This window comes from Phoca vitulina, unplaced genomic scaffold (assembly GCF_004348235.1).
Source record: "Phoca vitulina isolate PV1807 unplaced genomic scaffold, GSC_HSeal_1.0 scaffold11, whole genome shotgun sequence".
Classification (NCBI taxonomy): Eukaryota; Metazoa; Chordata; class Mammalia; order Carnivora; family Phocidae; genus Phoca; species Phoca vitulina.
The window spans coordinates 19,076,003-19,094,168 of NW_022589714.1; the positions used below are offsets into that span (position 1 = coordinate 19,076,003).

An 18,166-nucleotide genomic window follows, 5' to 3' on the forward strand; every position below is an offset into this window, starting at 1 on the left:
TTATGTGTAGATTTTTACCTCTGCAGGGACTTGGTGCCTTAGCCAACTTCAGGGGTTAACTGTACTCTGTGTTTTGTATAGGAACACCAATATTCATTACCTTTAAAGATTTACTGTCATTATTAGTTTCTTATAATATTAAAAGACTACATGCATTTCACTAAATATGTGTAGTGCAGGAATTCAGTTTGCTGACAATTATTTTATGATTGGTCAATAAAAATTACCTTTTACCTTTCTATTGGTTATTTAGGGCTTTGTTTGCTGAGTTGTAGCTATGCTGCATTTAATGGGGGCTGTTTCATAAGTGGCCTCCAGATAAATGGGATAGTACTAGCAAGTATTAAGATCATGTTTAAAAATTCTATAACTGATATAATCATTCCTTCTAACAGAGTAAGTATTTGAAGTTATACATTACTAACAAATGCTTTTTTTTTTTTTTTTTACAAAGGAGTATAATAACTATTATCCTGTGATTGTTTTATATAATTACATGGTCACTCTTTCCGTGAACTTAGGCACATGCAAATAAATGTAAATTCACAGATTTTTATTTTATTATTATTAATTAATTTATTTTTTAAAGATTTTATTTATTTGAGAGAAGGAGAGAGGGAGCACAAGCAGGGCGAGGAACAGAGGGAGAGGGAGAAGCAGACTCTCCTCTAAGCAGTGAGCCCAACGTGGGGCTTAATCCCAGGACCTTGAGATCATGACCTGAGCTGAAGGCAGACACTTAACTGACTGAGCCACACAGGCGTCCCTTATTTTTTTATTTAAAAAATTTTTTTAATTTATTTTTTTTGAGAGAGGGAGAAAGCACGTGCACTGGGGTGGGGGATGAGAGGGGTAGAGGGAGAGAGAGAAACTTAAGCAGGCTTCACACCCTAGGTTGGGCTCCCATCTCAGGACCCTGAGGTTATGACCTGAGCGGAAATCAAGAGTCGGTCGCTTAACTGACTGAGCCACCTAGGTGCCCCTTCACAGATGATTTTAAAAGCACTTTTTTTAGGTTTGTGAAGCCTCAAAAAGTTGTTTATTCTGTTTTCTTTTTTTATTGTTAAATATACTTTGGCTGTTCAAATTTTAAGTAATACATTGAATTAAAAAATATTTTGACTACTGGGTCAAAGAATCTCTAATATTATTTTAAAGCATATAAATAGTAATTCGTATCAGTTAGCTTTGAATCTGATTTTACTCTTTTACCATTCTTACCTTTTCTTGGTCTTGATTTGTATAAGATCAGTTTTATAACACGACATATTTAAAACTTAGATTGGGGAAATTATTTGTACCAAAAGGATAGTATTGTATATATAACTATTTCTTTAACTTGAGTGACTGGAAAATGTGTCAACTTCACTTGATTTTAAGTTGGAAGGAATACAAAAGTTAACGCTCATTTATTTATTTTTTAACGATTTTATTTCTTTTAGAGAGAGAGTCAGAGTGAGCGAGTGTGCGTGCACGAACAGGGGGAAGAGCAGAGGGAGAAAGGAGACAAGCAGACTCCGTACTGGGCGTGGAGTCCCTCATGGGGCTCGACCCCACAACCCTGAGATCATGACTTGAGCTAAGTCCAGTCAGTCACTCAACTAACTGAGCCAGACAGTTGCCCCAAAAGTTAATGTTGATTTAAATGAGTTGGTTCATAGGAAGTTCTTGCATTGTGTTGAGTATGTAGTAAGAGCTCAGATATTAGCAGCTACACTTGTTATAGGCATAATTGTTTTATTTTTATTATTTTTATTTTTTTATTCATTCGAAAGACAGAGAGAGAGAGAGAGAGAACACGAGCAGGGGGAGAAGCAGAGGGAGGGGGAGAAGCAGTCTCCTCGCTGAGCAGGGAGCCCAACACGGGGCTCGATCCCAGGACCCTAGGATCGTGACCCAAGCCGAAGGCAGATGCTTAACCATCTGAGCCACCCAGGGGCCCCTATAGGCATAATTGTTATCATTATTGCTGAAAATTGCCCCATGGTTAACTTGATTTATGATCTATCTAATAGTGCTGTTGATTTCTTGGGGCAGGGATCAGAAAAGGCTGATTGGGATATTACATATAAACATAGAGTTATGTGTATAGGGATCAAATGGGGGAGTGAATTTGGTATGTAAATGTGAATTTGGTAAGTTAATTTGTATGTTAATATGCACTCACGTAAGTATATATATAACAGTTATTAAGTTTATACGTATTCAGTAGAACTCAGCTTATTATTTCTTTCCACAGCCTTATATTCTGTTATATTATTCTGTGTGTTTTTCTGGATCCCTTTTGTCTACTTCTACTATGAAGAAAAGGATGATGATGATACTAGTAAATGTACTGTAAGTATGTTTATTTTAGGGGGGAGGAGGAAAGATTATTTCCTTTCTCAAAGAATGACAGGACTTTGAATTTATTCTAGAGCAGTGTTGTCTAATAGAAATACAATGTGAGCCAGATGTGAAATTTTAAATTTTCTTTCTACTTATTAAAATAAGTAAAAATGAGCAGTTGAAATTATTTTTAATGATACATTGCATTTAATGTAATATGTTCCAAGTATTATCACTTCAAAGAGTCAGTTTGAACTAGCCATATTTCAAGAGCTCAGTAGGTACATGTGACTTGTGACTATTGGTTAGACAGCAATTCTAGAGCAGGGATTGGCAGACTTTTTCTCTAAAAGTCCAGGTAGTAAACATTTTAGGCTTTGTGGGCCATATAGTTTCTGTCTCAACTACTCACGTCTGCTGTTGTACTGTGAAAGTAGCCAGAGATAATACTTAATGAGCTTGATGTGATCCAGTAAAATAGGAGGTGGGCTACATGTGGCCCACAGGACAGTCTGCTGACCCCTATTGTAGGGCATAAAGAAGGAACACTTGCAGACTATTTTTACTAATCCAGGATAACACTGATATAAAAATCTGATAAATATAACATACATGCATGTCCAAAACTTCAGACCAACATCACTTAAGTATTGGTATACAAATCTTAACTGAAATATTAGCAAATTGAATTAAGAGGTATCTTAAAAATATATTAATATAGTATAACTGAGTTGGGCCTATCTCTAGACTGCATGGGCAGTTTAAAATCGGCACATCTGTTAATATATAGTCATTTAATAGGTCAAAGAAGAAACTGTATGTTGAAAGGTATTTGCTAAAATTGAACATTTTTTCTAATTTAAGGGGAAAAAGCAGCATAAAAGGAATGTCTTTTTATTGAGTTACAGGAATTTGTTTTATACCTTTTTTATGTTTTGTATTTAAATACAAATATATATATATATATAGCTTTCACTTAAAAGCCAGCATTATTCTTAATCATGTTTATTAAAACCTTAAAGTGTTTGCATTAAGATAAGGAGCAAGTACATAACAATATTTTAAGTGATTCCAAGTGGTAATCAGTACAGTTTATTAGAGAAAAAAATAAGATGTTTAAATATTTATAAAGAAAGTCAAAATTAATTATTTGCAGATACTTATGTAACTCTGTATTTGTAAACCCAACATATGTAAGGTAAAGTGGGTGGCTAGGAATTTAATGTTAAAAATGGAATGAGATACATGCTTTCTCTTTTTACTTCTTCTAAGTTCATCTTTCCCAACTCTTTGGTAGATCTTAAAATCCTCCTCAACCTTTATTTTAGGTTTTTTCCTAAAGATTGTCTTAACTCCTTTGTGAAGAATTTGTCATATGAAGCATGAATTTAAATTTTAAAAGGTGACTTTTAGAGACTTCATTAATCTGAGAGACAAATATAGTTTTTTTTTGTTTTTTTACTGATTTAACCTTTTTTTTTGAGGTTAACTTTTCTTTCCATATTTAGAATATCCAGCTTTGTGTTTGTCTTTGGACAAAGATAATGATAAATGTTTTATATATTTATATGTTCTATATATATATTTTTTATTTTATATAAATATAATATACATTATATATAAAATATGTACATATATACATGCATGCATATTGAATATTTATTGTACTTATTATTATAACCCATTTTAATGAATTGGGGGAGGGGTATAATAGATTCTGATTGCTTCCTGTTTAGGGGAATATATTAGTAAATATTCTGATAATTTTACTAATGATTATGCCCACTGAAGAATTGGTTATGCTTTTGAGTACTGATTTCCATAAGGGCTAATCATTGAAAAGACTTTTAAAGTCTAGTACGGTTTGCAAAGATAACTTATGATGTGGCATTACATTGTTTTTCCTTAAATTTTACGATTATTTTTCAACAAGGAAATTTTACACAAATTTACACATAAATGTACATTTGATGTGAAAGTACTGTTACACTGTAGCAAGAATATTTTATATATTATTTTTTAAGACTATTTTATATTTTAAAGGTCTTAGTAAATGGTATACTTTTTTCCCCTGACTTCCAGCAAATTAAAACGGCATTCAAGTATACTTTGGGATTTGCTGTAATTTGTGCACTTCTTCTTTTAGTTGGGTAAGTCTTGATTTTTTTTCCCCCTGAAAATGGAAATAACATAATAATAATAAAGGCTCATTTAGAAAAATCTAGGAAAAAAATGTAAGAAAAAGAATAAACCACCTTTTATATTGCCACCAAGCAATAGCCACAGTTAACCTTTTTTATATATGTTGTTCTACCTAGACATTTTATGTGCTCAGATACATGCAGAGTGCTCTCCCCCATACATATACCCTCCATGTTATAATTTTACACAAATGTGATTTTATTTTATGAATTCTTGATAATCTACTTGCTGACATACTATTGGCATCTCTTTAGAAATAGTAAATGTAGTTTCATCAATTTTGACTGTATTGCATTTTCCTTTTAGCATACAACAGTTTAATCTTCTAGTGATGATTACTTGGACATTTATGATGTTTGCAGTTTTTCCATTTTTATCAACAGCTCTTTGATGAAACCTTTCTGTGCATCTTTTCAGATTTGGTGCATTAGTCTTTAAATTTTTGAATTAATCTTTGTCAGTGAGTTCCTTTCTTAAATCTTCTTCCTTAAGGTTTTATACTAATATCAATAAAGTTTTGCATATTTTTTTATACATTTAACATTTTCTCTTTGGAAAACATTTGTCCTTGTTAATGGAAGACATTTCTCCTTGTTAAAATAGGTTTTGATTCTTTTGTTTTTTTAGGTTAGGAAGTATGTGAGGTGCTAATAAGCTTTTAAAAGGTTCTTTTTATAATTTGGTCTCAGAAATTTCAGTAAATAGCTTACCATCTCTACCATCATCCGGTTTAGTCATCCAACACGAAGAAATGAAGATGAAATTCCAGCAATAAGAAATGAGCAAAAGATTGGAGCTGAAGACCTTACGTGCTTGCTTTTTGCCCACTGACCAGATAAATAGAACTATCTGCATTATCTATGCAGCATGGGGTTTTTATTATTTTTACCTAAAGACGTCTCTTTTTGGTAATGACAAACGTGTTTTCTTTTTTAAAAAAAAAAAAACCTGGTTTTTCTCAATACACCTTTAAAGGTTTTTAAATTATTTCATATCTGGTCAAGTTGAGATTTTTAAGAACCTCATTTTTAATTTGTAATAAAAAATTTACAACTTGATTTTTTCAAAAAAATCAACAAATGGCAAACACCTGTTAATAAAGGTCTTAAATAATTAAAAAAAGAAAAAAAGAAAAAAAAAGAAATTTCAGTAAATAAAAAAATGACATTTATTGAATACAACTTGTGGTGGAATAAAATTGGTCAGTAACCTTTTGTGGTTCCAGGACTTCTTGGAATACAAATGCTTTATAATCAAGGCATATTCCCAGTACCCTTTGTCTGCCTTGATGTGTCATGAAAAAAGAGTACTTATTGAAAGGACAATTTTTTTTAGTAGTTTTTCTATTTAGCTATTGAATATATATATATATTTTTAAAGATTTTATTTATTTATTTATCAGAGAGCGAGAGAGAGAGAGAAACAGCATGAGAGGGGAGAGGGTCAGAGGGAGAAGCAGCTCCAAGGGAGCCCAATGCGGGGCTTGATCCCAGGACCCTGGGATCATGACCTGAGCCGAAGGCAGTCGCCCAGCCAACTGAGCCACCCAGGTGCCCTGCTATTGAATATATTTTTAATTCTCTTTTGGCTTTTTAAGAAAGACAGTTATGTGAATTTGCTTTTGTTAATGTGAAGGTCTCTCATTTAGAAACCTAAATTATCTAGAAGAGAGGTCAGTAAACTTTTCTTAAAGGATAGTTAATATTTTAAGTTAGAGGTCCATATGGTCTTTGTGGCAACTCCTCAACTCTCTTGTACCTTTCTAGTAGTCATGGACAAGATGCAAACAGATGGCTGAGTTCTAATAAAACTTTATTTACAAACAGTAGTTTGTAATCTCTGATTTAGAATGTGGCTGAGAACCATCAGTAAAACCACAAATCTTTATAGCAGCCAGAGTATCTGTCCTAGACAAAAGGTGTCTGGGGATATATTTGTAAATTTATTTGTTCTTTTCATGGAGTATTATCTTCAGTCCTCATTTAGAGTTACATTTTGCACAATTCTGATAAAGTTTTAACAGATTCTTTAGATGACATTTATTTATTTAGAAGCAGTATACTAAAAGTTAAGCAAATGTTTCCTTGCAAATATACTAGTAACAAGAAGCAACAGTTTGACCAGCCATTTTGAACAATATAACATTCACTTATTTTCCAAATATTATTATGTACTAGGTATGTTCCAGATACCGTACAAGGTGCTGGTGAAACAGCAGTTACCAGAAAAGACAACTCCTTCTCTTCAGGGAGCATGCATTCAAGAGAGGTTTAGAGGGGGGGCAGAGAAAGAAAATAAACAAAAAACGGGTTGTGTTGAGGTAGTGAAATGTTAGGGAAGACACTGATGAGAAGGTGGTATTTGAGAAGGTATTTGAAGGAAGTGAGGGAGCCATGAATATATGTGGGGAGAAGAGCATTCCAGTCTGAGGAAACAACAGATGGAAAACCCTGAGGCAAGAAATTATCTGGCATATTTAAGACAAAGCGAGGAAACTAGTGTGGCTGGAGTAGAGCGAATGAAGGCTGGAGTAGCTGAAGATATGGCCAGAGGTAACTAGTGCTGCCAGATTTAGTAGGATATCATAGGCCATTGTTAGGACTTTGACATTGTGAGAGAGATGGGAAGCTATCAGGGACTTTTGTCATTAAGCGACATAATCTGACATTTTAACAGGGTTCCTGGATGGTGTTTTAAGATTTGAGTTTATGGGGGTAAGGGTAGAAATATGAGATCTGTGAGGAAGCTGTTGTAATAACCAAGGCAAGGCATGATGGTAGAAGTAGTGATTTGATTCTGCCTACCTTTTGGAGAAAGAGCCAGCAGGATATTCTGATAGGATACATAGGTGGGGTGTGAGAGAAAGGTGAATTGAGAATGTACCTGCAGTTGGCCAAACTGCAAAGTCTTAGGAACACTTCTCTCACCTTTGACACCACCTGCAACTTTGGGAGGTTCCTAAAACCACTCTCAGGTTTGATAATTCTCTGGAAGGATTCACAGAAATCACTGAAAGCAATTATATTCATTGTTACCATTTATTATAAGTGAATACAGGTTAAAATCAACCAAAAGAAGAGATGCATAAATAAGATAGAGTCTGGGAGGATTTCAAATATGAACCTTCCATTGTCCTCAAGGTATGTTACTCTTCTGGCATTGATGTATGACTGTATGCATGGAGTACTGCCAACCAGGGAAACTCACATGAGCCTTAACACAGAGTTTTTATTGAGACTGTTATTTAGGCAAGTCGGATTGATTGATTGCTCACATGGTTATCTCAGCCTCCAGGACAGTGGACTACATATGACCCGAAGTTCTCACCCAAAATCACATGGTTGGTGTTTCTGGCTCACCACTTAAGATGTCGTCAGCTCCTGCCCTAAACAAAGACATTGAGTACCTGCCAGAACCGTGGGCAAAAGTCGCACCTCTTTTGGGCAAAGCCAGATTCTTTGCTACACAGAAAAGGGTGAAGTTGTCATCAACTTAGATAGGCAAATCTGAAGGAGGAGCAGGTTTTGTGGGGGAGTATTGGAATCTCAGTTTATTTCATGGTAAGTTTTATAGGCAGTCAGGAAGAGATGATGAGTAAGCCACCAAATCAGGCATTAGGGAAGTCAGAGTTTAGTCACTGCTCTTGCAATAGCAATATCTAGCTCCAATGAGAAAATGAGATTTTTCTTTTGTAAAATGTAAAAGATAAGCTGAAGGATTGCTAAATATTATTCCCTGTGCCACCTCCGGCCTGTCTCAGTATTGCGGTCCTTTTGTAATTGAATTGATGATGTTGGCTCTCAGGTGGATAATAGGTGAGAAGGAATGGCATAGAAAGCACCCATACAGGTGGGAGGCTTTGATTAAGGTGGAAAGATATTTCCTCTGTTGTTATAAGAGCAATAAAAATGAAAAGATGTGCAAGTGGATTCTTAGATTTTGTGTGCAAATGAAAGAATTCTTCTCTGATTGGCCTCTGTTTTCTCATTGATATTTGAGGTCATTAGCTGAGGGCACTGATAGAGGGGAGAGTATGTGTACTCCTGTATTTCACAAGCCTGAAATTTGTGAATGAAAGACTAATAATGTTTTTGTTACCCAGGGTAGGGTTCTTCTCATTACCATATTTGAATGAGGTATACATTTAGATTAAGTGATTGACTAAATTTCCTGAAATTTTCTTGAAGGTAACCTACTCCTAGTTTTTGTTAAGTGATGTATGTTTTTCTTTTAAAACAGTAGATAATTTTATGGTAAAAATGTGGTTGAGGTTTAACTAATTCAAGTAGCTAACATCTTTGGAGCACTTTGTTATGTAGTGTGCAGGGTCTTGGGGATAAAGATGGAGGGTCATTGTCTCTTTCCTCAAGGGTCACAGTGAGGAGAGACATAAATACATAACTTGGGCTATAATATTTAAGTGCTCTAATAAGAGATAAATCCTAGGTTTTGACGATGGAGTAGCAAGTTCCTAGCCTTGCCTTGAAGAATCAGGGAAGACCTAATAAGGAATGATATTTGAATTGAAATTTGAGGAGTGGAAATTTGTCTTCAGACTAAATAAAGAAAAAAGATAAATAGCATGTGAAGTGTGTTCATCTTTTTAGAGTGCTGTAAATAACAGACATTTATTTTCTCACAGTTCTAGAGGTTAGAAGTCCATGGTCAGAATGTTGGCAAGTTTAGTTTCTGGTGAGAACTCTCGTCCTGGCTTCTGCCTTCTTACTGTGTCCTACATTGTCTTTCCTGTGTGCTCTCACTGGGAGAAAGAGTGCTCTCTGGTGTCTGTTCTTCCTAAAGTGACTCAATCCCATCGGACTAGGGTCCCACCTTATTTAACTGATGACCTTCCTAAAGGCTCTATATCCAGATGCCATCACATTGGGGGTTAGGCCTTCAACATAAGAATTTTGTGGGGACAAATTCAGTCCATAACATTCTGTTCTCTGGCGCCCCAAAATTCATGACCTTACTATGTACAAATGCATTCATCCCATCCCAGCAGCCCCCAAAGTCTTAATTGAGCATCAGTTCTGAGTCCAAAATCTCATCAAAATACCACCTAAATCAGGTCTCAGTGAGACCTGAAATATGATGCATTCTGAGTCAAAATTCTTCTTTAGCAGTGAACCATTGAAACCAGACAAGTTATGTGCCTCAAAAATAGAATAGTAGGGCAGGAATAGGATAGACATTTCTGTTCTAAAAGGGAGATATTGGAAAGAAAAAAAAGGGATTATGGGTTCCAAGCAAGTCCAAAACCTAACAAGGCAAATTATATTAGATCTTAAGACTCAAGAATAATTATCTTTGGTTGGATGCTCTGCTTTCTAGGCCCACTGAGGGGTAGGTGGTAGGGTCACCACCATGGCCCTAGGTAGTGGCCCTGCCCTCTTGGTTCTGGGCCTAGGTCCTGCTCCCTCGACTCTTTATAGCAGTTACCTGGTGGCCACAACTGAGGAAAGCAAGGAGGAAGCAGCCTTGCCCCCTGGGCCTGTGGTGGGAGTGGCAGCCCTGATGATAACTGAATTGCTTTTGGATACTTTTTTTTGAAGGATAAAGCATGTTCTCAGCTAAATAATTCTGTCATCCTGCCCTGTAGAATCCCCAAAATCTCATAGCCTACCTTATTTTGTCCCATCTCTGTTCCCTTTATTTCAAATTGGCAGTGTCCCTGTTAGTATCATCCTACCACTATTCCTGGCTTCTGCTGAGATGGTTGATTAAACCCATGGTTTCCACCCTTACTCCTCTCCTTATCAGGTGGTTGTTCAGCCACACTCTTAACACAGGCTTCATCATTCTTTTACAATACAGATGGAGTAGTTCCTTCACCTTACCTCTCTCCTCTCACATTTTACTGTAAACAGTAAGGAGAAACCATCCTGCTCCTTCAACACTTTGCTTAGAATCCTCCTCAGCTAAATACCCAATTTCATCTCTTAAGTTCTGCCTTCCACAGAAACACAAAAACAGTTCAGCCAAAGGTCCTTACCACTGTATTACAAGTTATCTTCTTTTAGTTTTCAATAACATGTTCTTTATTTCTAGCTGAGATTTCACCAGAATGACCTTCAGTGTCCATACTTCTACCAACATTCTATTCATGATGATATATGTCTTCTCTAAGACAACAGAGGCTTTCTCTATAACTCTTCTTTTTGAGTCCTCCCTCTTGCCTTTAACATCCATATTTTTATCAATAGTCTCTTTGTTAAAATACAAAATTCAAACGAGTAAATTTGAAGATCTAGTTGGCTTTATTCAGCAGTTTGTGAATTGGGCAGCATCCCATCTAGCAAGTAGAAAGCTCTAAGGAGTTATGCAAAATGGAAGATTTTTATAAGTAGAAGGAGGTGAGATAAGGAAGTTCAAAGAGGGAATTGTTTCAGGCAAGATCACCTTCCCTGAGGGCACAGCAGTTTTTTTTTGTTTTTTTTTAAGCAGTTGTCTGATTGTTCAAGATGAGAACTGAACTAGCTGCCCTTTTTTTTTTAAGATTTTATTTATTTATTTGACAGAGAGAGACACAGTGAGAGAGGGAACACAAGCAGGGGGAGTGGGAGAGGGAGAAGCAGGCTTCCCATGGAGCAGGGAGCCCGATGTGGGGCTTGATCCCAGGACCCTGGGATCCTGACCTGAGCCAAAGGCAGATGCTTAATGACTGAGCCACCCAGGGGCCCAAAGCAGGGGGTTTTTATCAGGCAGATTACCTTACTAGGAAATTCCAGACTGATTGGTTTAAAATTCTACTCCTGGGAGAGGCTGAAATTGCTCTGAGGTTAGGTATTAAATCTTGGTGGGGCTTAGCACAAGTGACTCCATTTGGGGCCTGCCTTCCTTCCTTCCTTTCTTTTCACTTTCAAGGCAGGCTACGCTTTTTCTGGTTTGCATCTTAAAACTCTTCCAGCCTCTGCTCATTACTGAGTTTCAGAGAGACAGCCACATTTTTAGGTATTTGTTACATTAGCAGTCCACTTAACGGTACCAAAATCTGTATCAATCTACTTGGGCTGCCATAACAAAATAGCACAGACTGGGTAGCTTAAACAGTGAACGTTTATTTTCTCACAGTTCTAGAGTTCTGGAGGCTACAAGTCTGTGATCAAGGTTTCAGTAAATTTGGTTTCTGCTGAAGATACTAGGCTTATAAATGGCTGCTTTTTCACTGTCTCCTCACATGGGCTTTATTTTATTCTCCGCTAGCAGGGAGAGAGAACTGTCTAGTGTCTCTTCCTCTTCTTATAAGGACACCAATCCTATTGGATTAGAACCTTACCCTTAGGACCTCATTTGGATACTTAGGCCCAGTATCCAAATATCATCACACTGGTGGTTAGGACTTCAACATATGAATTTTAGAGGGACGAGTTGAGTCCATAACATTATGGTAACTTGAGAGGCTGCAGTTAACATGGAATATTTGAAGAAAGATGTAAAACATATAATGTGAATTTTTTTTAAAAAGAGAGAGAGAGAGAAACCAAGAAACAGATTCTTTATTTGAGAGAGAGAGCACAAGTAGGCAGAGCAGCAGGCAGAGGGGGAGGGAGAGGCAGGCTCCCCGCTGAGCAGAGAGCCCAACGTGGGGCTCGATCCCAGGACCCTGGGATTATGACCTGAGCCAAAGGCAGATACTTAACTGACTGAGCCACCCAGGCGCCCCTATTTTTTTTTTTTTATTAGAGAGAGAGAGAGAATGCGCAAGAGGGGCAGGGGAGGGGCCAAAGGAGGGAGAGAGAGTGAGAGAATCCCAAGCAAGCTCTTCACTCAGTGTTGAGCTGGACGCAGGGCTTAATCTCACGACCCTGAGATCATGACCCGAGCCAAAATCAAGAGTCGGACACTCAACTGACTGAGCCACCCAGGCACCCTACATATAATGTGAATTTTAACTCTCACCTTCCTCAGTACAAAAAAAAAAAAAAAAGTATGATGTGATGTTTCAGGTGTTTGTGTAGGTAAGGGACAGGCTGTGATTAGCCAGGTAGGTAGACTGGGTCTTATAAACAACATTTAAGAAATTTTGAATTTTATCTTGCTGAACAATTGAAAGACAGTGAAGATGTGTATACATTTGTGTGTGTGTGAATGCATGAAAGTAATTATATATGAATTTATCTAAGAGTTACAGCACCATGAAGGATGCGTTTGAAAGGGGCAATTGGAAGTTGGGTTGGAGAATTGAAATATAAATGGTAGATAGGAAGACCAATCATGTAATCATTTTAATAGTTAAGGTGACAGATGAGGGTCTGAACTAGAGTAGTTACAAAGAGAGCAGAGAGGAAAAGAAACTGATAAGCTATTTGGAAGATAAACATGACTGGTGATTGGGTGTAAGATGTGAAAATCTTATTTTCTATTCTACTGAATTTATCATTTCAGTTTCATATCTGCTGAAATTCGTTAGCCTTTCCTTTGTCTTTTCCGTAAGAGATAATCTGTATTAAACTAATACAGTGAGTCAGATTGGGTATAAAGTATTTTTACTAAGCGGTTTTTCAGTTTTACTGTTTTTTAAGATTGTAAGAGAAATTTATAACCTTTTGAGGCTCCAGGTCTTATCTTGATCTAGTATGGGTGTTTTTGGAAGCTAAGGTTCTCCTTATGCATTTTTATTTTGAGAGCGATTGAGATTAAGAAAATATCTGTACTTTCTACCACATAAATCTCATTATACTCTTACTCCTGGTTACTTTACTATCATCATCATTTAGTAAATGGCTGATAAACTTATTAAATGCTGCCTCCTCATCAAAATTGATGTATCTATATTCAAGACACATCTGACTTTAGTTTTAGTTGCCTTTGCATCTGTTGGGAGGTATTCCTTTCTCTTTATAGATCTTTGTCTACAGGCTGACATTTGGCCAGTGAACATTAGTTTGCCCCTTCGGGTTGTTAAGAGGTTGAAATGCTTGCATATCAGTCAGCTGCTGCTCTGCCTTCCTGAGTCTTCTTACCCATCCTAGGCCTCTTTAAAGGGTAAAGCCTGGTTCAGCAGGGTCTTCCAGAATTAAGGCCAGTGTGTCTGTTGACTACTTTGTGCCCTTGCCAAATTGGTTGTGAAATGTTTTGAATATTATTGTTCAGGATGTATAGATGAATTTAGTTTTAACTCTTGAATTCAGCCTACACATGTTTTTCTTAGTTTATGTGAAAATATTTCACATCTGTTTCTTAGATTATACAATCCTGGTGACAGGATTCTCCTAATTGAGGAGAACCGGCTTTGGGGTTTGTGCTTTTGTTACTCCCTGTAGTTCCTACCTGAAAGTAAGCGCTAAAATGTTACTCTGCTGGATCTCCTCAAAATAAGTATTTTTCTGAAGTCATTCTGAGAGTAGTTTGGGCCATTTGACCTTAAAAAAAACAAAACAAAACAAAAAAATTTTTTTTTGTCATAGAAAGTTCTTGGTGATACTATATACAACATAGAAATTTTTCCCATACTTATAGAATTGGTCATTCCCAACTAACAAATTCAAAATAAACTTTTCAAAAAATACATATATCGGGAAAAAAAACTCCATCCAAAAAAAATTGAGGGATATTATATAGGTGGTTTTTACCTGCTTGGTTTATACTTTTGTTCAAATGCAGATAAATAAGTTAATATCATTATAGAAGTATAATTTGCAAGAGTTGTTTTTTTTATTTTTTGATTCCACTTTACTGCTTTTATTTTTTAATCTTATGACCAGAGCAATGATGAACTTTTTGCATTTATTCCTCTAACTCTGTGTGAGTAATCACTTTTCTTTCTGAAAGTGGTGTGAAATAAGTCTCCAAGATTAAGAGTGTAGTAAATGCACATCAGTGCAAATAGTTAGAAATTTAAATAACCTCCTGACATGCTCTGACCATTCATCTTTTTGTAAGAATAGTAAGTATCAGTAGTACCAAGGAGAAAAGGTTTAAAAAAAAAAATAGAATGATTACTTTGTTTTACTTGCACACATTATTAGATACTTACTATATTGTTGAACTCATTTAGTATTTCCTCTTTACAAAAGAGGATAGATCTTTGTGCTTTGTTTACAATTAAAATTAGGTTAGAAAGGAGGTAGTATTAGAGTTATTTCTTATATTTCTGTTTGATTCTCCACATACACAATTTCAGGGATACCCAGCGCTTTACCTTAATCTTGTTTCTGACTAGATATTAAAATAATATCTACTTTCTTCCTTCCCTTCTCTTTTCTTTCTTTCTTTTTCTTGATTATTTCCCTGTTCGTTCATTCGTTTTTTCTTTCTTTCTTTTTCTTTCTTTCTTTTTCTTTCTTTTCTTTCTTTCTTTCTTTTCTTTTTTTCTTTCTTTCTTTCTTTCCTTTCTTTTTCTTTCTTTTTTCTTTCTTTCTTTCTTTCTTTTTTCTTTCTTTCTTTTTCTTCCTTCCTTCCTTCCTTCCGTCCGTCTGTCTTCTCTTGTCTCCCAGTTTAAGCCTCTAGAGCATGTCCTGGGAAGCTAGCTGTCACTGTTATTTTTATGATGCCCCTTCAGCTGTGGATTGAAAAATAAAAAGAAACTACTTTCACAATGTGTGTTGGTTAGAATCTTGAATGACATAAAAAAATGCTAAGAAAAAAGTAAAAATTATCCCTAGTCTCACAATAAGATATTTACTGTGCATTTTGATATGTTTCCTTTCTATTCTTTTCTATGTATATAAATATATTGAAATCATTACATATATTTATATTCTGTTCTTCTGATCTATTATAGAAATTCTTTTTTTTTTAATTTTTTTTTTAAAGATTTTATTTATTCATTTGAGACACAGAGATAGAGAGAGAGAGAGCATGAGCAGGGAGAGAGGCAGAGGGAGAGGGAGAAGCAGGCTCCCTGCTGAGCCAGGAGCCCGATGTGGGGCTCGATCCCAGGACCCCGGAATCATGACCTGAGCCGAAGGCAGATGCTCAACCATCTGAGCCACCCAGGCGCCCCCTATTATAGAAATTCTTAACTTTTTTTGTGCCATGGACCTTTTTGATCATCTTTAGCCCATGGCTCCTTCTCAAAATATTTTAAATGCAAAAAATAAAATACATAGGACTGCAAAGGAAACTAATTATATTGAATGCAGTAATAAAACTATTAAAAGAAATTTATAATATGGTGAACACATAGGTAGGAAACTTACCACATCCCTCTGTACATGGTGCAGATTTGATTTGTTAATTTGTGTGTGTGTGTGGTGGGGGCAGTTGATCTTTGTATAAAAAATTACTAGAAATTGAATTTTGGAGGGGTGACTGGGTGGCTCAGTTGGTTAAGCATCTGCCTTCAGCTCAGGTCATGATCCCAGGATCCTGGGATTGAGGGAGCCTGCTTCTCTCTTTCCCTCTGCCGCTTCCCCTGCTTGTGCTCTCTTGTTCTCTCTCTTAAATAAATCAATAAAATCTTTAAAAAAAAAAAAAGGAATTGAGTTTTAGACCATTTCCTTTTATTTAAATTTTTATCTTTACAGCCATTAACCAGATTTATTTTCTTTTTTGTAGTGCTTTTGTTCCTCTGAATGTTCCTAATAATAAAAATTCTACAGAGTGGGAAAAAGTGAAGTTCCTGTTTGAAGAACTTGGAAGTAGTCGTAAGTATTCTTTTTTAAAAATATTCATAATAGTTCATATTTTATGACTCTTGGGACTTTTTTGAGTAGTCTCTTTCTACAGTGTTAAGAATTTAACCTCACAGTTCTTTTGACTTGTGGTTAAAAGTGTGCTAGAAAAATTGGGAGCCTTGTGTTGTTAGACTCACATCTAGCTATTATGTAGTTAAGTCTCTTCATACAATTACCAAGTCGAAACAAAAATATAATCTTCAAAGTATTTTAGCAGTGAAGGTCTTATAATTTCGATGTTTGTTAATTCACTTGGGATTATATAGAATATGTTAAAGAAATGTGCTTGATATATTGTTTTTTATTTTTAACTTTTAGCCAGTGAGAGAACTACATATTGCTGTTTGATCATCATTAAATAATTTTTATGTGGAATATAAATTACAGAGGTTTCATATGAATGAAATAATATTTTATTATAAATTTACCTCACCAAAACATTTTGGAATTGCTTTTCCAGAAGTTTCCCTTAACTTTATCAGTGTGACTTAGGTTTTTAGAAGGAAAAAAAATAGACAGGTTCAGGAGATTAGGTTAAGAAAGATGCTCAATCATTGAAAAGTACAGTTGATATTAGAAACTGATATCAAATAAGAATGTGTATCTTATTCCTCAGAATTTCATGTGCATTTGAACTTAGTAATAACTTTATTTTCAAAGAAACCTACAATATTTATTTTATAAACTTGAAAAATGTTTATTGCTTTTGTATTCTTTTTAGTAAGTACTATACAGTCTTGATCAGCATTTCTTTTTCTTTATCCAGATATAATATTAAATGATGATTAAATTAAGTCTTAGAGTCCGTGTTGTACAACTTCTTAATTTTCTTGCTTTCCACTTAAGATTTCATTGTGTAAATTGTGGTCCATTAATATCTTGCTGATACTAGCAAGAACTAGGATAGCAGTCCTGGCATGTATTAATACTGAATTGTCAGGATTTATGCACCTAATCCCATTACTGAGAAATAAATTGCTTCTTTTCTCATAGTTAACTCCTTCAGGTCTCTTGAGTAACTACTCTTCTGCCTTAAACATTAAGTTGTACACTAGTCTTTGAGTATTGGTATAACTTGAATCAGTAATTATATAGGTACTGTAGTATTCTAATTTCTGTAATCTCATGCTCTTTAGTCTTAACATTATTTCTTTTATCTCAAATCTTAAACACCATATCCTAGAGTACATTTTGCTTAATGGTATTAGTAATATTAACTTTTTTGACTGGCCAAATATGTTAATATAATACTCCATTTTATCAATTGTAGGGTGCATATTTTCCCACATTTTTATATTTCTGATATTGGGATGTGTTTTATAAGTGATAGACCTTAAAATTGCTATCAGCTAAATACCAGATCTTTCCTAGTTTTTGGTTTTTTTTTTTTTAAAGATTTTATTTATTAGAGAGTGCAGAAGCAGGGGGTAGGGGCCAGAGGAGGGGGAGAGGGAGAAGCAGACTCCGTGCCGAGCAGGGACCTCAACACGGGGCTCCATCCCAGAACCCTGAGATCATGACCTGAGCCGAAGGCAGATGCTTAACTGACTGAGCCACCCAGGCACACCTCTCCTAGTTTTATGAACAATTTCTGTTCATAATTCTAGTAAGATCAAGAAGATAATAGCATCAGAATGTCTTTGATTTAATAAAATCTAGTATTTTAGTTTTACAAGATGAAGGCTTAAAAATTAGGCTTGCATAGCAGCTTATGAATTTGTTTAATAATATGCTTTCTTGAGGTGTTACATAAAACTGAGACATGAGTTTTAAGAAGATAAATAATTCTGATTTTATTGTTATTCATGAAAGATTAATATACATTAAATTAAAATTATATTTGGTTCCACAGGACCTGCATTTTAACTAGATCAAAACAGGTTCAATAGGACCTATATTAAAACTGAAAAAATTAGTATTACTCCCATTTATGAATATTCAAATTTGCTTAGTGTTTCATTGTATAATGTAGTATAATTATTTAAAAGTGTCACTCTTGCCTCCAAATTACTGGC

At 35.4% G+C, this 18,166-nt stretch overlaps 1 protein-coding gene across 1 annotated transcript in view; it reads left to right on the plus strand.

The window, feature by feature from the left end:
- Positions 1 to 18,166, plus strand: part of LMBRD1 (LMBR1 domain containing 1) — a 127,605-nt gene that overhangs the window by 24,131 nt on the left and 85,308 nt on the right. Inside the window, exons 4-6 of the mRNA XM_032410090.1 lie at positions 2,240 to 2,337; positions 4,411 to 4,478; positions 16,033 to 16,121. Of these exons, the coding sequence (XP_032265981.1) occupies positions 2,240 to 2,337; positions 4,411 to 4,478; positions 16,033 to 16,121 (255 nt within the window). The remainder of the gene's footprint in view (positions 1 to 2,239; positions 2,338 to 4,410; positions 4,479 to 16,032; positions 16,122 to 18,166) is intronic.